This window comes from Plectropomus leopardus, chromosome 12 (assembly GCF_008729295.1).
Source record: "Plectropomus leopardus isolate mb chromosome 12, YSFRI_Pleo_2.0, whole genome shotgun sequence".
NCBI lineage: Eukaryota > Metazoa > Chordata > Actinopteri > Perciformes > Serranidae > Plectropomus > Plectropomus leopardus.
Window position 1 is genome coordinate 11,448,579 of NC_056474.1, and position 27,331 is coordinate 11,475,909.

The 27,331-nt window shown below is 39.2% G+C and overlaps 1 protein-coding gene across 2 annotated transcripts; it reads left to right on the forward strand.

Moving 5' to 3' along the window:
• The first annotated feature begins 1,891 nt into the window (after window positions 1-1,891).
• Window positions 1,892-18,985, forward strand: mylk4a (myosin light chain kinase family, member 4a). 2 transcript variants are annotated; one of them, XM_042498440.1, is made up of 15 exons: window positions 1,892-2,728; window positions 6,341-6,478; window positions 7,379-7,475; window positions 8,972-9,401; window positions 10,094-10,428; window positions 11,909-12,014; window positions 13,497-13,590; window positions 13,922-14,031; window positions 14,283-14,424; window positions 14,841-14,911; window positions 14,995-15,123; window positions 15,195-15,347; window positions 15,443-15,521; window positions 17,371-17,425; window positions 17,716-18,985. In XM_042498440.1, the coding sequence occupies exons 1-14, from the start codon at window positions 2,198-2,200 to the stop codon at window positions 17,422-17,424; spliced, it is 2,469 nt and encodes an 822-aa protein (XP_042354374.1). In that variant the 5' UTR covers window positions 1,892-2,197; the 3' UTR covers window position 17,425; window positions 17,716-18,985. The 2 variants fall into 2 exon arrangements, with proteins under 2 accessions (XP_042354374.1, XP_042354375.1); XM_042498441.1 differs by lacking the exon at window positions 6,341-6,478.
• The last annotated feature ends 8,346 nt before the right edge of the window (window positions 18,986-27,331 follow it).

Below are 27,331 nucleotides of genomic sequence, written 5' to 3' on the forward strand. Positions count from 1 at the left end.
GATTAAAGGGTTATTATGCAGCAAAATAACATTGTTGTGCGACAGCATCTAGTTCTATTTGTCTTTTACATTCTCCTTGTGTCTGTCTGTTGCATGCACACAGCTGCAGAAGAGTTGACCGCCCCTCAAATTGACACAACATGCTGCAAATGACCTACGTTGTCTGTCATCTGCTGGCATCCAGGGACAGGTGTGAGCGTCCCTGTCTCTCTCCGAGTGATTGATGGCTGGTTTCACTCCCATCTGTTTCTGCCCCGTCAGAGTCACTTGTTCTTTCCGCTGTAGCCACCTCGAGTGAAAGAAAGTAATATGCACGCTGGTGCAGCGACTTGTCATTAAACACGAGCTGACAGGTAAACTCCTTCTCCTTTCCTTCCCCTCACCTTACCCCACTCGACTCCACTTTATCTGCCAAGTTTACACCCCTGCTGCAGTGCAGGGGAGTTTGGCTGAGGTCACCATGGCTCATTTTGCTGTCTGTGACCCTGTTGTCCCAAGTACTTCACAGTGGCCTGAGTAAAGCTGGATCAGTCTATGATCTGTGAACTTATGGAGACAAAATGAATTTGCCAAGTTTGATAGAACTGTCATGAAATAGTTTAACTGTAAGTGCATTGCAGCTTATAGTTATTTAATTGACTTGGACAATAGCACGTAGTTCAGTGTTTGTTTGGGTATTTAACCCTTTGAACCCTTAGCAAATTGGTTTGACTTCTTTCAAATACATGGGTAGAAAGCACTGAGCAACTTAACAGGACATGACCCAAAAATGTGCAGGACATTTTTTTTAAGTAACAAGAAAATTACCCTGAAAAATCCCCCCCCCAAAAAAAGTAAATTTTTTTCTGTGACATAACTTTAAATATATGTTTATAATAATTATATATATCAGGTTTTTTTCTCATATATTTCCCCAGAATTTTTAAAACTTTCGTTTTTTTTTTTTTTTTAAAGTCATTTTCTTGTCGCCTTTTACTAATTTTTTGCAGTTTGCAGGACTTTTCTTGCCAAGTTGCTCATTGCCTTTTTCCTCATGTTTTCAAAGGAAATCAAACCAATTTACTCAGTTACCGATACGTTGCGAAAAGCATCTCAACAAAGCACAATGGAAGTGATTTTGATTTCAAGGGAGTAATATCTCTGCGTCTGTTGACACGTTAGTATAAATCATATTTAGGTTTACAGTAAAAATGGGTAACGGTCATATTACAAGAGGTAAGTCAAAATGGATCCCTTGCTCTCTACAGGGAGGTTATCAGTGGATGTTTTTGTCGGTGAGTAGGCATCATATAAATCATTCGTGTCACCCGTCTCCTCTTTCAGCAGACGGGCTAAACATCTTACTGTGGGTCCCCTTATCCCCTCAGCACTGGGTGCAAGTTACAGGCATCCAGAAGATAAGCAAGGAATTCGCATTGCAACATGGTTGTCATTCACAATTGTAAACGTCCAGGCAGCTGTGTCCAATAACCAGCAGCATTCTGAGTTTTCAATGCTATGAATATTACTTGAGTATTTCTTTGTCATTGTCAGCTTGTATTTAGACATGACAATAAAATCTGTCCTACACCTGTGCAGTCCACTCAAGAACATGGACCAGACGTGTCCATCTGTCACTGTGAGTTAATGTCATTGTCATCTGAATTGGAAAAATGAATGAGCATAGTCACACTTATCTTACACACGGAAGAAGTTCTGTGTACAGTGACCATTTTGACACCTAGCGGGGGAGTGACGGTGTGGGCTTAACACTTAAAGGCTCTCAAATGTCTCATAGCCAAAGCAGTGCCAAGCCCCCACCCCAAACACTTGACCCCTGCTGACGTAGGCTGTCCATTTACATTTAGAGACACCAGCTCACTCCATTCTTAATACCATTTCTAGTGCGGAGAGAAGCAGGCGCCTCAGAGAGAAAAAAGTGTCAGAGAAACTGTTTTTTTTTTTTGGACTCAATACTAGTCAGAGCTCACTTTACTTGAGGTTTAAAATTATCATCTGCTTTGCTGGTGATTTTTTGGATCTTAAATCACTTCTGTTCCACTTTTCTGTATCTTAGTTTGCACACCAACGGGGTACACTGAAGGGTAGAGCTGGCTACGATTGTTGAAAAAGTATTTTCGTCTGTCTCACGGACGCTATTAGTCCTATTTTTGTCTCAAGTTGGTGTCTTAACGTGATTTTTATATCACTGGAAGCCATGAGTTCCTCTGTAATGAACACAGCCGGAGATGGCGACAGCGCAAGCTTCACCCTCATCCAAAATCGGATTGAGTCACTCAGCAACAAGATGGACAAGCTCATCAACATCCAAGAAAAGGTCCTCAACCGACTAGATGGGATGTCCCAAGACATTGACGACATTGAACAGGATATGGAGAATCTGAAGGTTGACAAGGAGGAGATCCATTTTCCACCCAAGATGGTGAACCAGACCCAGGTCATGGGGCGAGAAGTGAGGCAGATATGCAAGGAGATGAGCACCATCATGTTGGTGGTGAACCAGCGGTCCGAGCAGCAGGCTCAGAAGCTTGAAGGGATGGAGAAGCTGGTCCTCAGCATGCAGCAGGTGATCAGCTTCATCGGGGAGACGGTGAAGAGTTCCAGGGTTATGGAGCTGATGTTCAAGGGCCCCGCAGCTCGGAAGGGCTCCAAACAAAAAGACAATAAAGGCAAGCAAGCCCTTAAAAGGAAATCATCTACTGACACAATAAACAAGAAGCTTGACAAGGTGAGATCAAGAGCCTGAAATATTATGCTGAAACTCAACAAATATCTTTTCCTCAGGTGTGCACAGAAAATGTGAAAATGCTGCATTATGCTGCTTTTGCATAAAGTAGATTTTGGAGAGAGATAATCCAGATTTAATTAGTTGCTATGGATTATTGGTTTTCATATTTTGCCTCAAAAGTGTACATAAAGTTTGTTTGGCTAAGTATAACATCTAGTTTTGTTCTAGGGGTGCAAAAGATGCTATGACTTATGAGATCTCTCAAAGATCTTGTTGTTCTTGGCAGAACATGTGAAAATGATCATAGCAGTAAAGCTGACCACTCCAACAGTTCTCTAGCCTGTGACTTGGCTTGTGTATTAAATAGCCCATATAATGGGGCCGGGTAAAGGTAGTGTCTGGGATTTGGCATGTTCACACTCTTGCCATCTGCTGATTGAAGGTAAAATAATTACAGTATAAACTCTAATTTTGAAGTGTTACATAAGACGCTGCACAATAAATATTTCACTTATATCTCATCGGAAACCCCAATTAACTGGTATTTATATTTGTTGGATCTCTACTCGTGCTGAGTGCAACATGGCCTCCTTGGCTTGAGGCTCAGTCTTAGAGCCCCTGGCAGGGCACGAGAGGTGAGGCCAGGGGTGAAATGTGAGCAGCCCTGTTTAGAAATGCTGTTTTTGGATCAGAGCTACAGTGTTTGTGGTCTAAAAGGGCTTTAACCCCTTCAGCTCACCAAGAGTCAGGTGTCAACAGTTTGTGATGAGTCAGTCTTTCTCACCTTCTCTCTTGTCTCACTGACTTGCTTCTGTTGAACAGAAGGTAACAAGAGCTTGCATTATGCTATGTGATTCTTCACTTCCCGCAGCGCAAAATAGCTCTTCATAAAATTTTATTGGGAGTCCTGCTGATAGTGCTGTCACAGCACCTTTGATTTAGAGCCTCTAGTAAATGTCTCACTGCATGCAGTGTTGCAGGAACTACCGCTGCAAGTTCAGAAAAGTATCAAAGTAAATATGTACTTATGTAAATATAACTCCAGTGAGGTTACTGTAGCTCCACTGTGCTTCACACTTGTCAGGATGAGGATTTTCTACTTTTAACTTTTGTCTTATAGGGATACTTTTCCTATTTTCAACCAGCTTTGTATCATAATAGTGTGGGTAATGTTTATAAATTAACAGTGGTAAACCTCCCTCCATTTTACCAGCTCCCAGGTCTCCCTGCTCATATCTCAGCTCAAACATGCATCCATTAGATTTTAGCTGGCTCTAGGGCTGTTGCTCAAACTACAGATTGTAATTCTGCATTTCTAGTTTCTCACACACTTAGAGAGTATAGAAGTGGATGGAGAGACCAAACTCAGATCAAACAGTAACTAGGCAGCACTGATCAAATACAAACCAAGATCCTGTTACTGTATTGCCTATTTCTTGCCTAAAATATCTTCAGAAACATATTTTATTGCATTGTTTGGCTGTAGTATTAGAATATGTGAACAGGATATGCAACATACTGTTTCCTATATTGTAAAAATGGAGGTTGAAAATACTGAGATCAAATGTTAAAAGGAAGAGGCTCTGGTCAATAATGAGCAAAGATTCTGTTACTGCATTGCCTATTTCTCAACTCAAATGTTTTCAGAAAAATACTTGTTTACAGTTAAACTGTAGATCATTTGCAGCTGGCTGCCATATTGTTTCCTGTGGAAAAACTGAGTAGCTATAGCTGCGGCTGGAGCAGCTACATGACTCGACAACCATCAGTCCATGATAAACAACCAGGGAAGCTGCGTTTAGCTAGCAATGAAGTGTTAAAAGAGAGGCAGTTATGGTTAGGATTAAGGTATGGGTAAGGGTTACATCTCTTTACTCATCAGGTAAATCACATCTTCATGTATAATGTATAATGAATAAAGACAATGGATTAAGTGGATTATTGTTCTGTTCGGCCTCATACTTAAAAACAAACAAACAAACAAACAAACAAAAGGCATTGTAGCAGAGTTCAACTAACTGCAGAGTTAGTGGGTTTGTCTTGTGTGTCTAGCTATATATGTCTCGGAAAAACGGCCAAGCTTGTATTACATCACCAACACACGGGAGTGTTTATTGGTCTGGTGTGGGGCAGTGCATTCTGGTAGTTGTAGGTTTTCTTCCTCTTGAGCAAAAGCAAATGCCCCAGCCCTTTTCTTTGTTTCTCTGGTCATGTAGCACCACGTTCAGAAGTATTTTTTGACTTTCTACTGCATAGACAGCCTAGATCACCTTTTTACCAGAGAAATACTTCTTAAAGTTTGAATGAATGATTGAATGAAAGTTTGAATAATGAACTAAATACTTTTTAATCCCTGTGACACTGAAGTCACCTTCAAATCAAACCTGAGGTTCTTGCATTCATTACACAGTCGTATGACCCTATATAAAGATCACTAAGTGCTGCTTTGCGTCAAGAGCATGAGCTGCACTTACAGACACCCTAAAGCACGTTATCACCACACTCCTATCACTTGCGTAGTAGCAGAGCTCGGAGTCAGATCTCTTTTCCTCTCTGACCTACGAGCCAAGAGCAAACTCACCTGAGTGGTTGTGATGTCATGGTATCGCATACTTGAAGGAATATTGATGTCACAGTGCACAGTGTGCAGCAGTGCAGTCAGTTTTTTGAATTCATACTTGTGTTAAATTGAGACATGACTTCTTGGATTCAAGCCAACTTAAATGGATCATGATTTTATGGCTGTATTATATCCTGATGATTAATGACGGCATACCAATCTGATGGGTCCCGTGTGACTCACATTTCAGGGAATTTCCGAGGTCGTTTGAGCTCTTGTCAGGTGGTTGCTTCATCTTCCTCCACCTCCAGAGGTGTGAGATATGTTACAAGTAACTGCTGTTACTATGCCCCCCTCATGCTTTCCCCAATCTCCCAATCACAGTTTTGATCTCCAGAAAACACTGCTGTCACTGGGGAAACACTGCACTGGAAATATCCTCTCTGCTGTTTCCCTCATGACAGCATTCGGGGGGAACAAATGTGCAACAGCCCGGGTTCGAGACAGATTTTTCCATGCTAACCTGATCGGAGAGTGTTTAGTGAGTTTCCTCAGCTGAGAAATTTGAACAACAGCCCTACGGTCACTTGTAATATTTTCCGCTCAGGGTCAGCATTGCATTCCATTGCTGAGTGCGACAAGTGATAAGCTATAAATTCACCGCCCCTCTGCTGGCCATCCATCTGCTATGAATAATCAAAGGCATGCCATTATACAAGTCAGTCTGCGCATGGAGACATACAATAAATGTGCTAATCTGTGAGCTGAAAACAGAGGAAGTGTTGCTTATATTTTGTCATGATTTTACCCGTCAGGTCATTGAATTATTTGATGTTTGATTCATTTGTTGTGTTGTGTGTTTTACATCTAACTTCATCAGATCAATGTGTCGCTATCATTTTACTCAATTATTCATGTTACATGTGACCCTAACGTCATCATATCAGCCTCCTGTCTCTCTTCATTCATTCTTAACATGCAATATTTCTTCCATTCCATGTGCATTTATCCGTATAACCCTACTAAGCATTGCCATCTTGTCTTTTTACTAGAAACCTACCTCTAATAAAGCCAGTAAAGGGAATCAAGAGATAACTCCTGCATGTGAGCCCAGTTCTCCAAAGCCTTCTCACAAGATAAAGCTCCATGGACCAAAGCATTTCCTCGCCTCTCGCAAATGTGGAAAATTTGTACGTTTCTTGTGCTTATAGCCTGGATGTATACAGGAACTTTTCTTTTAATTTTTAATATGTAAGTATGTGCTTCTGCAGCTCTGGCTTCAGGCTGGCTCTTTGTTATTAATGTTTTAGCTTAAAGGGCTGCCTCCGTACTGTGAATAGTATTGTGCTGATTAACACGATAAGAAGAAAGTTCTGCATTACATTACATTACAAAAAACACATTGCTGCCTTTATTTTTTGCCTACCTGTGTGAACTAGCCAAAGTGCTTATTTCAGACAGGAATAATACACCCCAAACACCAAAATAAATGCTGGCATTGTACAATACTACATTTGTATGTTATTATGTAATGGATATGGTGAAACTTAGCGCTTAACAATGTTGTGGTTAACGTGTGGTTGGTTTTAGGCACAAAACCACTTGGTTATAGTTAGGAAAAGATCATGTTTTGTCTTGGTAAAAACAAAATACATCCACTCTTCGTGAAACTATCGCTAGTGAACACAAAGTAACTGGTCGTTAAAAACACCAACGTTTGGTGGCGGCTAAAACGCTGCTGGAGGACAGTTTTGCTGTTTGTTTGTTTTCAGCTCAGCAGGCATCTCATATCAGTGTCCTACAATCTACCATCCTCTTCACTTCCCAATGACCAATACACTGATCTGATTTGTATGAAATGTACAAATGTAACATATACGTTGTTTGCAGAAATTTACAATGCCAACATTTGCCAACGTCTTCTGGTTAAGAAAAACCTTCTAATAATTCTAGAAATCAAAATCTTCCTGTAATATCACATTTTTATTTGAGACTGATAATTTAAGATAATTTATTTGAGAATGTAAAAATTGAATTTCAGTACATTGTCCAGATTTCTCTTTTGACTGCTTTTTATTTGTATTTCACAGTTGAAAGACCACAAAGGTAAAGATGGGGCGGATAAGCCCTCTTTGAGCCCTAAGGGTCTGAAAGCTCAAAAGAAGATGAAGCCTCCAGACGCAGCAGGTACTGAGATCAACAAACTGTTAAAGGAGCGGAGAGTGAGATTTAGGGGGATTTAGTAGCAGTGAGGATCACAGATTGCAACCAGCTGGAACTTTTCCCAGTTGGATTTCCTTCGTTGTTCTTTGTTCAGGAGGTTTTTACCAAGAGCCAAATTATATGGAGTGGTCTCTAGGATGCCGAAGATGCCGATTTAAGAAATTTCGCGGTACATTTCCGATGTATTCTTATTGAATGGGCGGTATGATATCCTATGAAAATGCACACCAAACAGTTCATATGATATCAAACGAATTAGTGCCCCATGAATTAAGTTACGTTCTTAATGTACAGTTATGTAATTAATATACATTTATGGAGGTTAGATTTAGGCAATTAAAAGTTGCCATAGTTGGGTTTAGGAAAACAAACATGATTGGGTTTATTTAGGTGTAGGTTAGCAGTCACTATGGTTAGGTTTAGGAAAAGAAACATGGTGAGGACGAAGCTTAAAATGAAACAAAGTCCACACAGTTCTGAACACGCATCTCCATGGGAAAGTCCCGGGGAGGGCCTGGACTTTTGTGACCCACCGTCACCCCAACCTGTGTCCTTACAGGACCACTCAGCACTGCTTCCTTGTTTCCTTGGTCATGTTATCTCAGCCTTTCAAGATAGTTAGATATGTATGAATTTGCGTGCATTACAGTCTGACAAATCAGTGTTTCTCTGATGCTGTTGGTGTTGGAGACCAGCTGCCAGCCCTGCAACTGCTAATGTGTGCTCACTCTTTTTCTCTAATAACTTAGGATTCTTTTTTTTTTACCAGGAGCTGCATTTTCTGTAGAGGTCTCTCAAAAACAACCGGATTTAAACTGATAAAAAAACAGAATAAAGCAGTTTTAATGGAAAATAAATAAATAAATAAAAATATCTATGTATTTCTGACGCTGCTAACTGCAGTGGCCAATGTGAAAACACAAATGGCCGTAATTTGGTTTGTTCATTCTGGGCTACTTTAGAAACATGGTGATGTAACATGGCGGACGCCAAGGAAGAGGAGCCGCTCACTATGTAGATATAAATGGCTCATTCTAAGGTAACAAAAACACAACGATTCCTATTTTTGTGATTATATACTAAAGAAAACATTTTTTTAATCTGCTTTTCATTTTCGCCAATATATTTCCCTGAATACTACATACTGGATCTTTTATCATACAAAAGTATGACTGTGCTTAAACGCAGTTGTCCTTGTAAAATAATTAACGAGACACAGCGGCTAAATGTAAATAAAAACATTTGCCCTCAGACTTTTTATAAGTATGTTACTGTGCCAGAGTGATATTGCATTACATGTACAGCTATGCCCGACCAGCATTTACGCTGTGACACAGAAACCAAGCTCAGAAGGTCAAAGTGAAATATTTAGTCCCTGCATGATGTATACATTGTAACCTTGCACAGTGTTGAAGAGGTTGTGAGTGATTAAATCCAAAACCTGTTTGGACTTTTTGTAGAAAATATCTCCCTAAAGAAGCAGGCATTGCTTCTGGAAGAGGTGCAGAAGCTCAACAAGGAGAATGCAGAGAAGTCAGGTCAGCAGCTCACCCCTGGATATCTGGACCTGGAGGCTGGAGTGTCTCCAAAAGATCAACAACCAGACACCTCTACTCAAAACTTGGTGGACTACCTGCGTGAAGATTCCCAAGCAGCTGTGGTTAAGAAAGATGAGGTTGCTGAGGCAGCTAGTGAGGAAGAGGGTGGAGAAAAGGTGCATGAGGCAGCGGTTACAGAGAAGGAACCAAAACTTGATAAAGTGAAAGAGAAAAAGAAAGAAAAGCTCCCAGAGGAAAAGGAGAAAGAGGTTACATCTCCTGATAAAGAAGCAGCCAAAGCCCCAGAGTTACCTGCTGCCCGTGAGGATGAAAAAGTGAAGATTACTACGAGGTAGGTTATGTTTAAAGAGCTGCCATGATTTGTCAATAAATCAGTTAATCCATCAACGGAAAAGTAGTCCTCAGCTATTTTGCTAATCATCTACTAAATTTAGTCTGTTTGAATGAAAAAACACCAAACATTTGATTTGAGCATGCTGCCTTTCTTTTGCTTACCTAAAATTAAATGATAAATGATATTAAATGATAGACATTATTTCTTTCTTTTGTTTGATATTTAGGATTTGTAATCTGGATGAATATGGTTAAGATTACATCACAGAGAAGCTGACTGTGTTGACAAAAATAAGAGTGTAACAAGTTAACAATTCAGTCTGATATCAGGCGATGAGTAACCTATTTTATAGATATTTCATATTATATTTAATGTATAAAAATAACAGTACAGAACAATTAATAAACTGTACAATTAATCCAAATATTGAGATTGTGTTTGAAAATTTGCAGATTATTTCTTATGAAATTAATTCAGAGATCAGCAGTTGTCCTGATATTGTTGGAAACTTTTTTTGGAGATCCTCTGTCTGAACTGTGTTTTTTTTTTAAACAATCTCATTAATAGGCTTCTTTTTTGACACTTTCTCCATTTTCTTCTCCGTGGCGCTTGGCCACTGTTCTATTAGCTCTATGGTGGTTTTGACTGCATAACCCCCTAAATAAATAAACATCACAACTTTCTTTCAGCGATGATGACCACAAAGATGCCTCCCCAGAGGCTGAGCAGGACCAGATTTTAGAGGTCCGCAGCACGAGTACCAAGTTCTGTGTGACCAAGGAACACTTTGTAGTGGAGGACCACACAAAGAGCCAGGCGGTGGAGGTAAAGGGGAAGGAGAAGAAGGAAGACAACGAGGAGGACGAACAGCAGCTTGAGTCTGATGGCTGGGCTGTTTTCAAGTCAGATGGAGTTGAATTCCACTTAGACCTAAAAGAAAGAGTGGAGAGGGCGAGAAAGGAAAACGAGGCAGAAAACGATGCAGAAAACGAGGAAGATGAGGAAGCAGAGCGGTACTTTATTGGTAAGTCAGGGCTCCTCGACACTAATCATGGTAGGATGTTGAAACTTTGAATAATTGAGCTTTTGTAACCCATTTTAAGGCAGTAGCAGAAAAAGTTAATCACAAAATCTGCATGCTGGAGGCTATTGGAGATTCTCTTGTTGGGGGCCTAATTTCTGTGTAATTGAATTATAATACCTAAATAGTCTATAGCTGTTTTTTTTAATAACTTGATATTAACACTAGACAAATATAGACTGCATATAAAGATGGCCAATACAAAAATTAAGCCAAAATAATCTGGATATGGGCAATGCCATCATGCATCGGTGACGGCAACTCAATTGCGAACACTTCGATTGGCACACAGAACTGTCAATCATTTCACCACACCCCCTTTTTATAGCAGAAAGCTAGTTAAACAACACTACAACAAACATCAGCATGATAAGAACTACGCAGGATTTATGACAAATACTGCAGCCAGCCAGCAGGGGACAATCAAGATCGAGATGCTCCGCAATATTGATGCTGTCATGTCATCCATCTTTAAATACTATCTATTGATACATCAACCAATATTAAGGTATTACAGTTAGGTTATATATGTTTTGGTGTATATGATGGCTGATACATTGCAAGGAGCTGCAGTGTAAATTTGAAAGCAGGTTTATTTAGTTACATTGTTGTAATTCCATAGTTTGTGCACCAGAGAGCACAGACACGCTGATTTTTTTAAATAACCAATTTATTAATTTGGCTTTCAATTCTCAGTATCAATATGAAGTAATCACAATATTCCTACGTGTGCAAAGATAAATAAGTAAATAAATAAATAAATAAAATCTGAAATAATATTTTTTTAAACAACCAAGAGACGATAAGATAGACAACACTAACATGCGTTAAAGTAACAAAGTTACATTTTGCACTGATTTGACAGATGATGAATACATACACAATTGTCTCACAAAGCGTGTGATAAAAGGCTGCCATACTTTAAGAATCTGTCAATAATCCCCTGAATAGCAAATCTCATTGTGACAAGATGATGAAGTTTTTTTAAAACTGTAAAACATCCTGCATAATTTCTTTGTCACAATTATTAAAAACAAAAAAATATTAATGTTATGTGTTGTAAAAAACAACAACAGAAAATCCCACACAATCTAGTAATATATATTTTTTTGAACTCGCCTCAAATACTAAGTAGGTCCAACATAACAGTGGAAGTAAAAGAAGACCCTGGCAGTATATGACTAGAGGATGTGTTTTACCAAAGCGTTGTTACTCCTCTGTGATATTTAAACAACAACTGCGCCTGTGGTTGATGTTTATCATAGCATGTTAATGCACAATGTGCTAACTTGATTATAGCAGCCATGCACCCTTTCAAAAGCCTTAGTGTAGTTAATTAACAATGAAGCTCCTGTGTTCTCACATTCCTCATAACTTATTAAAACAGATTATATCTTTTCTGGGGTCCCCCATCTTACTTTAGACACCAGTCTTCCTCCGGTGGCTCCCTTTAATCACCGCATTGTTTCTGCCAAGCCCAACCAGATCATCAACTTCTACACCATCAACTGGCAGGAGGTCCTGGGCGGGTGAGCACTTTTCAAATTTCTCTGTCATGTAAAAAATGAAAGCTATTGACGACCAGTTGATCTATCAGAGATCAAAGGCAGTGAGGTTCCCATAAGGCCTTATAACGTAACCCTCGCTCTCTCCCCTGGTTCATAACTCCAGAGTCACGGCAGTTATTTTTACTTCGGGACTGAGTGGTATGTGAAACTGTATCCCTGGTGCCAGCTGGTAGCTAATCACTAAGTGTTAATCCAAGTCTTCAAAAAGGAGACACAGCCCAGCTCAGATTTAATGAAATAACAGATTAAACTCAACACTGTCCTAAAACCTCCCTGTCTCACGCAAGATCAGTTTTTGATTTGTCATGGAAACATAAAACACAGTCTCATTCCTGTCTCTCAACTGTGTCTGGACTGCTGGGATGCAGAGGTGTGGATATGATGACATAAGGCTTTACTTGACAAAATATTGCAACTTGACATGGACTTTTACACCAATGACTTGTGATTTCCTCGGACTTGAGCATTTTGTCTTGAAAATACTCGGTACCTTTCCCCAAGCCCAAAGATTAAAAACTTAAAAGTTTGCAGCAAATCTGTATGTTTCCCTTAACTTCCTGGAGTGTTTCTCATATATATATTTAGTATTAGCGCTCCTCTATTTGTATTGACTCCCCTACACACACATATATATATATATATATCAAGTCCATAAACACTTGAGGTTTAGGACTCGAAACTCAAAGTTTAAGACTTGACACTTGACTTGGGACTTATAGCCCTGATTTGGGACTTCCTTGTCTTGACATGTGACTAGCAACACAATGACTTGGTCCCACCTCTGCTAGGATGAACAATTTGAGGCAGCCCATTCTCATACCAAAGTTGTCAAATACCGCTGCTTGATCAGTGATTTCGGCGACACTGACACCTTTTGTGGTTGTATGATACGCCACCAGGACACGTCAGTTTATAAACACGGCTGGTAATAATGTAGTATAAGGAGCTGGAAAGTGCCTTCAGAGTAGGTGGATGTGGGATCTGGGCTTTCACTTAGTAGCCTGCTGTTTGCTTCCCATATGAATGTTAAGCCAAACCATGATGTTTTTCTTCCAAAACTAACCATGTGCTTTTGTTGCCTAAACCTCACCACGTTCTTGTGTTGCACATGGTAAAAACGAGGTGTTTTACCAACATTGTCAGTTTACTTTGATAAAGACAGTATACATCTAACAAGCAGAAACTACATTTCCTGTGAAAACCAACGTGCATTTTGAAAAAATGCCATGCATTTACCAAGCATAAACTGACACGCCGTCCTGGAACGTCAACAACAGACACAGGAGGATACCTAGTTGTCATATGTAGTCGTGAAGGACAAGAACGACCAAGCAGCAATATTTGATGCGTTGGGAGGAGAATATGTTGTTTGACGTGACAGAGTTTGCATCTGTTTCTTTGTAACTATAAATGTATGTTTTTTTTTCTTTCTCTCTCTTTAAGGGGTCGTTTCGGCCAGGTGCACAAATGTGTTGAAAACTCCTCTGGTCTCACTTTGGCAGCGAAGGTCATCAAAGCCAGGACTCTGAAAGAAAAGGTACTGCACCTAATGTTCATCATGGTGAAATAGTGTTGTTGTTACTACAGTAAGAGCCACGCCACATGATATAAAAAGCAACGGGGCCCAGTTACAATTTTCAGTACATACTAGTCCACTACAAGGCCATTTGGAACAGAAGCAAAGGGAATACTTCTCACCTAGGTGAGAAATATTTGACCTAGAAGATAAGATGCATTGTCTCATAGCAGGGAACAGCTGAAACCTCTCATCGTGTCCGTGTGTGCTCGCTTGTCTGTGTTTGTCTGCATTCGTATCTGTTTGTCTGGCACTGCATCTGCCTGTCTGTCTACGCCTGTGTTTTTGGTAGGAGGTGGTGAAGAATGAGATCCAGGTCATGAATAATCTGGACCATGCCAGCCTGATCCAGCTCTATGCAGCTTATGAGTCAAGAAATGACATCATCCTTGTACTTGAATAGTATGCTCCTTCTTTCGTATTTTCGGCATGTGCTAATTCCTTTACATCAAACATCAAGTAATTGTCCTTCATAGACTTTAAACTTCTACAAGATACTTCAGTAATGTTCAGTAGAATTTTGGTTAAGTTTGTTTGACAAACGTAGTCTTGATAATGTGGATTAATATGTTAAAATAATATTTTTTTAGCTGTAAAAATGCATTAAATTTAGGGTGTTTGAGTGATGTGTTTTATGCATTTGTCTCTAATAGTGTTGGTGGAGGGGAGCTGTTTGACAGGATCATTGATGAAAACTACAAGTTAATGGAGCTCGATGCTGTTGTGTTCATCAGGCAGATCTGTGAGGGCTTGCAGCACATGCACAAAATGTACATTCTACATTTGGATTTAAAGGTAACCAAGTCATTTATATTTGCTGATACTTTAAACATATCCACAGTAGCACACATGAAACATAATCTGTGAAAAAAAAAAAAATTCTTTCCCTCTTTGTAGTACTTATAATGGTGTTAGTGAGAATCAACTGCACATGATGAGCCAAAACTAAGCACCGCCCACCGATTTTCTCATGTTACAGCTAAACAGTACACTAAAATATGTTTTTGAAAACAACATATTGCAAATGCCATAAGGAGCACTAGAGGGACGCTAAGGAATATGATTTTTTCCCACTGATTTTTTGTTTCATGTATAATTGTCAAGATGTGGAGACAGTTTCAGCAAAAAAGACTAAACGTATTGTTATTGAAGTTGCAAACTAACTTTACAGCATTCTTGGTGTTTTATCTATCATTTTCTTGAAATTTCAGCCAGAAAACATTCTGTGTGTGGACCCAGTTGCAAATAAAATCAAAATCATTGACTTCGGCCTTGCTAGGATGTAAGTTCAGTACCAGCATTTACATCTGCTTTTATTATTTTTCAATGTAATCATACTAAATGATAATGCCTTTTCTTACATAGATATAAACCACGTGAGAAACTGCGAGTGAATTTTGGCACACCAGAGTTTCTCGCTCCTGAAGTCATCAACTACGACTTTGTGTCTTTCAACACAGACATGTGGAGCCTTGGCGTCATCACCTACATGCTGTAAGTAAACACTGACATATCCACACTAACGCACAACCTAATAACTAATGATTGTGTGCCTCTTTTGTTAGTCTGAGCGGTCTTTGTCCTTTCCTCGGCGATGATGACAACGAGACTCTAAACAACATCTTGGCCTGTAAATGGAGCTTTGAGGAACAAGAGTTTGTAGATACGTCAGAAGAAGCCAAAGACTTCATCTCCAGACTCCTCATGGTAAACAAAAGGTATCCATCATCTCATTCTGTATCACTGTCCCTCTGCGTATGCCTGTGTGGTGATTTGTAACATAATATTTATGTGTCATTGTGTTTGTCATCAGTTGGAGGATGGGGGCGTCTGAGGCCTTGAAACATCCTTGGCTAGCTGACCCAGTCCTTCATCATCGCCTTTATACAAAGGTAGAATACACAGTCCTCACTTGCATTTATCATAAACAAGAGACTGCATAGGGTTGCTGATGTTAAAAAACGTAATTCTACAAAATACCTTTTACTTAAGAAACTTAAATCTTGGACAGTATTAAAATTCAACTTTAAAAAATGTGTTGCACTTTCTGAAGCTCATACATAACAGTCCTACATTTTAAAGTTTTTCTTAGATGTTGTAGAGAGGCTTCAGAAAGAAAATATGCACAGGTTTGAGAACTACCAATCACATCATACTGGAAGAAGTTGAACTACACGGAGGAAATGTAGTATGGTTAACTAAAGCTTCTTAGAAACAGTGGTTCAAACTTCTTAGTAAAAACTGATCAAATTGACAATGAACATGGGATATGAAATCAGAACAAAATATATTACAAAGACATCGCATGCCAGCAAAAAATGACACTCAGATTTATTACAAAAAAGTGCCCACATGTTCAGGTCATAAACCAAAAAACATTATTCATGATAAAGTATGTCAGTTTTGGTTTTGTATACAATGTTCATCAGTCAGACACCTAGCTTCAGAAACTAAGTCCAGGTGGAGGTATTACACCAAGCAAGATTCCTGAGGTAAGGTAACGTCTGAAATAGCATGCAACAACTTCTCTGAACATTTGTTTGTAATGAATAACAATAATTAATCCCTATAACTACTTGTGGTCAAAGGGGGTTCAGTTACAGTAAAGAGGCAATGGTAAAATAGAAATAACAAATACTTCCTTTCTTTTTATTGCCCCACAGTTTGTATATTTTAATGCTTAACTGCACAAAAATGGCCAAAATGTGTAATTTAACTACTTGAATCACTTTGCAAATATGACATGATTTGTACTTGAACTCAATGAATGAATGAATCTTTATTTCAAACATATAAAAAAAGCTAAACAAAACAAATAAGACAAATAAAAGCAAACAAACCTTACAACCAAGTGCAATGAGCAAAAGCAAAAACACAAAAAAGACTTCCAATAAAAAGCCTTTATATCCGTCTAAACAAATACTCAAGCCTCGCTAAAGCTCCCTGTGTCCAACTATCCAGTCAGCTTAAACATGTAGGCTACTCAAATAACTCCAGGAGAACCAGGGTTCTGTTTCAAAGTTTACTTGAGTATTTCCCTTTTTTGTAAAACTGCAACATAAAATAACATTACGTTACATTTACATTACATATATGAAATACTAGATGTTACACATCAAATATAAACTTTACACTGAGCAAATGTGTGATAACACATAAATATAACAATAACTAAAGATATAACTTAGCATGTATGTTTAGCTGCGGCCACATAGCATAATTTAAATTACAACAAATAAACATTTCTACAAGAATACCTAAAATATATAGTTTCCCCCACCCATGCACTAATAATAAACAACTTACAGACAATGCATCTAACAAGTTATCTCATAATGGATGCAGCAGGATTGTGGAAAGATCCTCAAATGGCTGCCACATGGCAATACTGGCACTACTTCCTGTGTCACAACAACTACTTCCTGTTTTAAGGACTGCTAATATAAACTACCACTAGATGGCTTCAAACATATAGTTTGACACACAGTGTCCACAACAGGGAAGTACACATTTATTTATACCCTTATACCCTTTTTATATATTTATATATGCATGTATGTATGTATGTATATATAAATTGCTATCCATTTTCTACATACACCCCAATACCATGCAAATACGAAATGTAACCCAAAATGTAGTTTAACTACTAGTTTGATTACATGCAGTTCACTACTCCCCAGCAATGGCTATACATTTGCTCTGACTCATCATTTTGTGTGTTTTTGCTTTATTTCACAGAAAACTATGTGCAGATCACGGCGATCATCATGTGTGCCCACGACTGATAGTTGAGGTTGGTCTGTTTTATTCTTTTCTTCCTCTTTTCACAAAAAGGGGGAAAAATAAAGTTATTCTGTTTGACTAGTTATATTTTTCATATTAATAAAAAGAGATTATCACTTCAAACATTTAACCATCACAGGAACAATTTCAAAACATCCACAAGGGGGAAGCATGTCTCAAATTTTGTGCAGGGGAGCACTGCAGAAACGAGAGACTCAGTTCCTGCCTGTTACAGTATACACAGCAACTGTGGTCTTCTGAAAGTGAATTACGCCACTAACAGAACAATGTCTTTTTTAGGGCAACAATAATGTGATGGCTTCAGCTGTGGCTGCTTGGACCAACCCTCCTGTCTATGTAAATGACCTTTATTTTCAGCCCATGCACCGTGTGGCATGGGCTGAAATTCTGGCGACCCCACACACCTTGTCTTGACATGTGATCCACTGTTATAATGTTAATGTAAGCAATATGCAAAACAATATACAGGCAAAAACAGCTTTGTTTAATTAAAAATGGCAGTCTCACCATTCATCATTCATGACCTTTTTGCTGAATAATGTACAACTTGTGGCTGTAACGCAAGAGAAACAATCCTCTTCATCACGTCGTATTATATAAATGGCATTTCAAAACAGTGCTAATGTCATAATCTGACCCACTTTCATTAGGCATGTATCATCATATAGGAGTTTGATTGTATGTGGCACCTTTGCCTTGAAATGTGCACACTGCACTTCACTTTGAAAAATCCACTTATTGAGCCACTCTCATCTATCTCTAACCAAATACGATGTGCTGGTATTTGCTCATTGCTTTTGTATGAAGCCTACAGCATGATTATATGACTGTAATAATATGTATTGCATTTCTCCTCTCTTATCCATTTTTTTCTGGGCTGTAAATAACTGCTGAACTGTAGATTTAAGATTCTGATTTTCTTATATCTTAGCAATAGACTCCACTGAATTGTATGTATGGACAGAATGGCATTTGTGCTGTTGGTATCATGAGCTATAGTATGTGCACTTTATAATTGTATTTATTTAAACATAGATTACACATGAAGCTACCATAGTTCCATTGAAAGGGCTTGTGTGGTCAGATCTACCCATATTTCCATCCTACTTGTGTTTCATCCTGCTTTGTCCTCATGTTGAGAAAGAAAACATATTTTTACTGTAGAACAAACCAACACAGTTTATGTCTTATCAGCTAAATGTGATATTGTAGTTCTTTGTTGCATGTCTATGTGTTCATGTGCTTTATCAGACAGTAAAGCTTGAACTAGATATACAGAGAAATAACTTTTTTAAACTTTTTTTTTCACTCTAGCTGCATATTCGTGCTACTGTAGATGCTTTTTCCACAAAACAAAGTTAGCATTTAAACACCTTCTGTGAAGGTTCACTAACTGAAAGTAATACATTACCTACCTAATGCTGCCTAAGTTGATAAAATGTTGTTAGAATGTTATTTTTTAGTTCTAGCTAAAGAAGTTAACAATTTCAAATTCAGCATGTATTTGTGAAGTGTGTACACATCCATTAAACTGAAATCGTGTCTTAAATGGGAGTACGTTTCTTTTTATTACTGTTGTTTGAAGTTTGATGACATATAGTACAGCTGAGGGTGTCAGAAAAAATGCACATACATATCCATGAGTTTACAGTGGGCAGAAAGAAATGAAGTGTTTAGTTAACACTGAACGGCATCCTGCGGGGGCTGAAAACTGAAGTTGGCGAGACAGTACAAAAAACCGCCATTCCTTGAATTGTTACTTGAGGCTTGTTTCACAAGAGAGTCAGTCCTCATAGACCCCCTCCCATTTTAAAATGCTACACTCTGGAGCAAGAATAACCCGTTTACAGTCTGGTACAAAAACTGTTTGGTACTCCTTAGCTAATTCCCCATTCAGTTGCCCAAAATAATTGTGTAGTTGCTTTAAGTGACAGTCTGCAGTGTCACCACAGTCTACGTATATGTCAGATCAACCCCTCGCTCCTCCGCAACACCAGCCTCTCTTCCAAATGGTCATGTCTGGCTCCAAAAAGCCAAGACGGAGACGTCCTAAAAGCCAAACTCCAGGCTTCAAACCGGGAGTCGAAAAACTACTAGGTGATGCCACGGTAACTACGTCCATTATTTTATATAGTATATTGTGTTTACCAGTGACTTGCAAAAAAAGAGGTATGAAAACCATGTAAATAGCTTGCTCTTTCAATAATTACAATATCTCTGTTGAACCCAATATCTAATATTTTTTTAGGGATTCTGGCCTTTTACAGTGCTGCAAGGAGTGAAGTAAGAAGATTGAGATTTCTTAATTTATAGATAACTTTAAAGCTATTGTCTAAAGTCTCTTTTTTCATAATGGAGTGCAATGAAGTTTCAGCATCATTTCATTTACATAGCACTTTAAAAAGGTTTTGCCACCAAGTGCTTCACACACACATAAACATACATAAGTACATAAATGAATAAAGCAATATTTAAATAGAATAGGTTTTACCACAATAAATTAAATGTTATGCTTTTGCATGACATTTTGTTAATTGTATTTTCAAATTGCCATATAGCTACATACACAACCTGGACTAATGTTGCACTCTTTCTATAACTGCACAACTGCATGATTTCTTCTTTTCTCTCGGGTATATTTAGCTTCCAACTAACATATTTAAACTCTCACTGAGAGGACAACACTCTCTATCACAAACAGTCTTAATAAAGCGCTCTTTTTTTTAATCCGTCATGAACTATTTTTGGTGAGAATTTCTCAACGCAGGTCTATTTAAACCTTAAACACACAAACACACTCCGACTCAAGATGAAAGTACAGCTGATTCCAGGAGCCTAATAAAGAGCATCTGAGGGAGCCAGTTTGAGCAATACAGTTTGTACACCTGAGAAAATAAACTGAGTGTGTGGGATGATGATGATGTCGGGGGAATGGGGATTTGACTCAGATATAATGGAGAAAAAAAAGTGGGCATCAACAGCTTTTTACAGAGTTCACAGGAAGGGCTGAGACACAGAAAATGAAGAAGAATGACAGTGAGGAAACGCAAGGAGCGTGTGTACATTTACGTTTCCACAAAGTATACCTTAACTTTCAGCCTGCTCTATGCTTTAAAAGACAGTAAGGTCTTATTTTACAGAAGCCACAGGGTTAGTCAAGGATAAGTGCAGACTTTATGGGGGAGTACCATGAGAAACATGTATTTAATCGTACAGAAATACCAGAAAAGCAAACTGTACAACCAAAAAGCATAGAAACCCAGTAGTTGACCACTTTTACATCCAGTAGTTTGAGACTGTCACGGCCATAAAATTGTAAGGGCCGACAAAATAATTCACAGGTTTGGGGTTATTTTCATTTTTATTCAGTTTTGATTTATATAGCGTGCAGTGGACAGTGACAAGGCAGATGGATGAGACAGACAAACTGTCTTCCAATTGCATGAAAACCTGAAATTGACTTGAGCTTGAGCTTCTTCTGTGGATTTTTTTTCCTAGAAAGTAGATGAGAAGAGAGATGTGCAGCTAAATATGGAAAGCCGCAATAGGAATATTTACAGAACATCAGCTATTAAAGCTAACTGAAAGAGTTGTATCTTTTTCTCTTCAGCACCAGAGCAAAGGTAATCAAATAAAGTTGCTTTTTCTTTTGTACTAGTTTCGTACAAGTCTGAGGAGTCATTTCAAATAACAACATGGGGGATCTTCATGGGGGACATGACTCCCCCTTTTTGCAAAATCCCATTTGTGTCCTCACCTAATGTGCTAAATACTTCAGGGTCCTGAGATATTACAAACAATTTCTCATACTGTATATAAAGATGGACAACATGACAGTTCCCCCAAAGTGAGGCTTCAATCTCAATCGGCCCTTGGTGTCTGTCTGCGGTACAGGTCATAAAGCCCCCCCCCGCTTTATGTTAGTGAATGGGGTATATGCCAAACTAAAAACTTGAAGTGCACGCCAAATAAATTAGATGGTTTCTGTCACTGAAGGTAGTTCTCATCACCCTGATGTTTGTTCAAGTGTCTTTTTTATATGATCAGTTCAAGTTTAATTAGTGATTCAGTTCTACAAAAAGGGGATTTTCCGCCATGACTGACAGCTGTGACAGCCAATCCGTACGCTTGCAATCAATGGAACTGCTTGCGATTGGTCGGATACGGTAAGTTTGGCGAGAACTCCCTCACCATGGATACTGGTATGGCACAAACTCCAGCTCCAAATAATGGCATCAACACAAGATGGTAGTGGCCGTGTACAGGATATTTCAGCTTCACTTAAGCATAGCGGAGGTAAGCGGGAGTGCTTCATCCATCTTTATATACATTCTTTAGGACACATAAACGTAGACTTACAGTCAGGATTCAGGTAACTACAACCAGCTAGTTAGATGTAGCTAGCCACAACTTTTTTTTTGGCTACTGTACATTCACACCATCAACACTGAACCTTTGCTGCAGAGGTTGGCTTTTTTGGAAAACATTTCTCATTTAGTGTATGTGTATTAAAAAAAAAAACATTTTTGGAACATTAGCACCTTAAATATGAATTTCAAATACTCTTCATGCTGATTTCCAATAAAAGACTGACAGCTCTGTTTAGTCTACTATTTGTCTATTTTCACACATCATTTCGTCGGACGCAAAACGTTTCAGGTCAGGGATGGTTCAGAGAGAGTTCATACATTCCTCCATTACAATCACAGGCACAGAGAGTCGCAGTAAGTTAATAGTCATTACTCCGAACATGCAAGTCGTTTGGTAAAACAGGTGATACTGATTTCTTCCAAGTATTTTTCCCCCTATTTCTTGCTTTTTTTGCAAAGATATTCAGGAGCCCGAGGGTTGGAAGCTGAATGCGAGCTCTCGCTCTATCCCTGGTCCGAGGCCCAGGTTGGAATGGTGAGAAATTCAATTTAAGAGGAGAAAAAAAGCTCTCCAAGAACTGCCCCTCCACCACCCCGCCTCACCCGTAAGTCCCCTCCATCCACATCTCCAGGGGCGATCTCGAGGAGCCAAACCAAAACCAGATGGACTTATTGGACCTAAAGATAACAAATAGTGCCTGAGTTCCTGTCAGTTAGAGACCACCACAGCTAAGAAGCGGAGCGTGAAAAAAAGCTTACTGACATGTCTACTTCTTTGTCCTTCTATATAAAATACTATCAATATTGACATGTATTATTATACAGTACATGAGAATATAACAAAATTTGCTGCTAAAGTTGGTTTGTTTGGTCTAGGCTGGGGATGGTGACGGTATAAGTTTGGGTGTGTGCATGAAAAGGGGGTTCATACATCAGGTGCCATCTTGGCTTTGTGAAGGTTCGCTGTCAGCAGTGACCCGAATCTCTGGGTGGCATGCTCTCCAGTTTGTTAGTCGATACACCTACCGCCCACACACGTTCAGTAAGAAAGGACAGAGAGAGAAAAAAGAGCAGGGTGACCCCAGAACTCCTCGCAGCCTCCCTGCAGATTGACTAAGAAAGTGTCCTTTGTAACAGGAGTTTCCTGTACGTAATTAAAAAATATTGGGCCCTGCTCAGAAGGGAGGAGACGGGGCCCGGGGTTGTAGGAGGCTATGTGAAGGGTAAGATTCCCTGCTCCAGTCTTCGTTTCATGTAAGAGCCCCGGAGCTGGCCCTGACGTTTGTCCAAACAAGAGGCTCTCTCTCTCGCTCTCTCTCTTTCTCTCTCTCTCCAAGGAGGTCCAGAGAGAGGACCAGCCAGTTCTCAGGGCCCGGGGGCAGGTGGTTCTGATTTGCGAAGGGGGAGCAAACAGACCACGTTTATGTTCAGTTAATGGCAGTACACGTGTCGTCACGTCCAGTGGTGGGAACATGCTGGGTGAGTGATCTGTTTTTAACACCGCTGAGGTTTGCCACCAATAAGTACACAATTTCCAATTATCCCTTTATGGGATAAGAAGTAGTAAGTGGTCATTTTAAACCTGGATATCACCGATAACCAGTGTTTATGAAAGGATAGTTTTTTGTCTTAATAATGTTAAATGAAAGCAAGACTTTGCGGCTTTTGAAAGAAAAAATATTCTCTTCTTACGAATGAAAAGTTTGATTCATGAGCAAAAAATGCACTTATACTCGATTCAGTCATGATGTTCTCATGTACTGTTCTTATGAAAAGTAATGTTTTACAATTCATACATAATCCACGCAATTAACCTACATAATTGGGAAGGCTGTGATCATATGACCAATGATGAGAGTAAAAACTTAGCAGTATTAAGACTGAAAGTCAGTGGTTAAGTTCTTAACTTTGTGTGGAGTACCTAACGTTATTTGTGGGGCGCTAAATCATTAGATATCATATGAATGTTTGTATGAGGACACGCTGATTCAATAAAGTTTTTCCACGCCACAGTATTCGTTGTCCTGGTATGACCAGTAGCTTATGGTGGCTAATGTTAGCTATTGTTTGCTACTGTAATGTATTCTGTGATTGTCAATTGTGGCTATAGTTAAACAAAAGTTACTTTTATCTACAATTACAATCTGGGAATATGTGAAAAGGTTAGTTTGTTAACCGAATATTATCAGCCAAATTTACACCTCCCCTTGGCTTTTTAGCAAATTTTAGTTTATTGTTTAGGAGTCAAATGCACAACGTGATGCCCTCTCACTGCTCTCATGATGTTGTTTTTGGCCACATAGGCAAGTTTATTCAGTGGAAAAACTATAAAAACCTACTGTACGCTACCTGATCGCTAGTAAATAAAAGATACATTCAGTGAGTGCAGTATTTAGCAGTTGAAGAGCCAAATATTCTCCCCAAGAGTTGGTAGAGACCAAAAACAGAGCTAATAAAGTTAATAGTAGACTTGAATTTGTTGGTGGACACAAACATTACTCCAAATGTACTTGAATGTCTGTTTCTTTTTCATATGTAGGCGGGGGTGTAGTGGTAGTTGATGAATGGGTTTATGACTAGGTAGATGGGTAGGTCCCCAAGGAGGAAGTGGGCATACTCTCCAATATATTCCAGTGGCCTCTTGGCTGATAAGTGGATATACTGTAAATGGTTACAAAAAGAGTAAGTATACCCTGAATACCTGCATATACCCTCTACTACACCACTGCATAGGCAACTCTATGCTAACAAGCTCATCATACATCAACTTAAAAAGTAATAATATATCATTGTGTTTAAAGCCTGTACAGGGGCCAAAAACTCCTTTTAGAGATTTTCTGTGCTTCATGATGTTCTGTAACATGAAAAAATGTCTTATTAGTCTTAGGAGCTTGTAGTCGATGCGCTTCATACGTTTATTCTGTGTTCCATTTTTTCAGTAACAGTAAAACATGACTTTGAAACAAAAACAGCCATCTCCCACCCACACGCAGATTGATTTCCAGACGAGGGGGAAACACAGCAGCTTGCTGTGTCAGGTGTTTTCAGTCGGTGGTTTCAACACTGATCAAATGGCCACGCTGAAGCCTTTAATGATCGTGGAGGTTCCCCGCTGTCGGGTCATCTGCTTGGCTCCATATCACCTCCATGTTGGGCCCTACTGCTGGTCAGGCGGTCCCTCAATGGGGCCCTTTCCATCAGCTTTGTATTTACTCGTCCCTCTGGCTCACCCCTCGGCCTGCACGGGGTCTCTGTTCAGTCTGCCAACCCTGCTGAGAGGGCTCTGTGGGCCGAGAGAGCCATAATCCATCAGGCCTCTGTGTGTGTACGTGCTCCTCTCTTTTATGCTTTAGCTCTTGCTGAGGAGTCTTTGCTGAAGGAACTAAATGGAGCCAAGCATCTTGTTCAAACACACTGAAGAGGCATGTTCTCTGTCTGAGGTTAGTGTGTTAATACAAGCGTGGGTGTATGAGCATGCTGCTTGTGTGCATGTTTTATCACTCCGGACCTTTTCAGCCAGACGAATGAACTCCTCGTTGACCCTTTACCCATGCAAACATCTACTTATCCTGCCCGCAACATACCCTTGTCATGTTTTATTGGATCACACTTTATCTTCTCGCACTCGCCCGCACATATGTTACAGCATAGCAAGACATACATAAGCTTCATACATATCCATACTGTACATCTCTCTGTTATGTTCTTCCATCCCACCCACAGCGTCTGTCCTCCCTCCCGGTGCAAAGTGATCGATGAGCTGAGCCCCGCGCTCTCTGCAACAGGGACTGAGGGGAAAAGACCCCTCAGCCCGTTCTCTGTCTGACTCCCAAAAACAGCTCCCATGGCCAACAAAAACACAGCACAAGGCATTCAAATGGCAACCCGTACGGCTGCTGCTATTGTAGTGTGAAACGTTTCCCACGATGGAGCCCAAGACGGGAGAGGAGGATTCGATGGATGACAAAACCCTGAAGCTGAGAGACAGAAGGGTCAGGCCGAGGTGATGCAGGAGATGTAATGATTTCTGTCACGACGGTTTGTATCTTGTTAAAGTGCAGCACGGTGAGAAGAATGAGTGCTTTTGCAACAGCGCATATTTCCAGAAACACGATACAACCACAGCAGCCAAATAACCTCATTTGTGTTATCGTCCAGCAACATTAACGTCCATTAGGGTTTTGATCAGGGGTGGTTCGGTAGACCTTGAGGGGAATCACTGATATCTGACCATATTCAAGCTAAAAATGCATCGCTGGTTTGCTCTTGGTTTCGTTTTTTTTTTTTTTTTTGCCTTCATTTCAGGCCAGTCTGCTTTTAGACAGGGGAAACAGGAAAAGAGTCACAGTGCTGCGGTTCATTCTTCAGGCCATATTCACTTGACCACACAAAGAGCCCATTTTGAGGGAGACATTTTATGTGTTGTGTGGCGGGCAGCGCAGGCGAAAAAGATTTACTGTGTCTGTGTCTATTCAGGGGCGTTTTGGATGATGTTCATGCTCTTACTGGTAGAGGCAGCAGATTTATTGCAGTTGGGAAATACTATCAGGTAGTGACACTGTTATATTTTAGCAGTTAAATTCATAAAAAAAATGTTAATCAAATAATAAAGCTTGCCTTTTACATCGGTTAAATGTGGAAGGTAGCAAGTTAATATTACATTGTTATAGCAAAAATATTTTACAGATTGAGAATAGGCTTTAAAAATTGTGCTCTAAATGCAACAGGAGAAAAGGAAAAATACTTGATATTAAGATTTTGTCTGCTTATTTTTAAAATATGTGAACATAATACTTATTTATTTTATTGTTTATGCAGCGACAGCGCACAATTCAAAGTAGGTACATCAGAGTTAGCGAGCAGCTAATCTGCATCTGTTGGCCCTAAGCAGTCAACACATAAGACTGCATGGTGCATAAAAGTCCATCAGTGTGAAATTATAAATGAAATCTGTATAAATATGTAGCATTAGTCTTTTGTGACCTGCTATGTAAAACAACAAACACTATTTTTTATTTATTAATATAACATAATTAGAAATTATCAATAATCAATAATCATTAATGTAATTTTACATTCTCATTGACTACAGTAACATCAAATAGTGCTCATTCATTTCCAAAACATGGCATTGTCATACATTGAGCAGTTTTTATTTATTTCATTTAAAAAATATATATTTTATTTATTTATTTATTGGTTAAATCATTTGATAAAGTCATGACCTGACTATTAAGCAATTTTCCAGCATCTTTTGTGCTGGGATCTTTTGGGGATTAATATAAAATACTTGCATTCGGTTCACTCTGAATTTTTTTAATTCAGTTTTAGTCAAGAGGATTTTGGATTCATGCAATAAAAGTAAATGTAAATGCAGCAAAAACTTTACAGCAAGTTGATTCTATCTCAAATGTAGAATAATGAAAAAAAGCAAGTAGGTACTATTGCACTCTGTTTTATGGATTATGTATCATTGTTTTTTCTGACTTCTCATTTCTCCAGAGCCTATGTATGTAAATCTTTTC

What these genes read in the sequence shown, in the direction of transcription:
- mylk4a (XM_042498440.1), top strand. Translation starts at nt 2,198, where the DNA reads ATGAGTTCCTCTGTAATGAACACAGCCGGAGATGGCGACAGCGCAAGC. An exon ending in AAAGTGAAGATTACTACGAG is followed by an intron (nt 9,402 to 10,093) that starts GTAGGTTATGTT and finishes ACTTTCTTTCAG; the next exon opens with CGATGATGACCACAAAGATG. An exon ending in GACTTCGGCCTTGCTAGGAT is followed by an intron (nt 14,912 to 14,994) that starts GTAAGTTCAGTA and finishes TTTCTTACATAG; the next exon opens with ATATAAACCACGTGAGAAAC.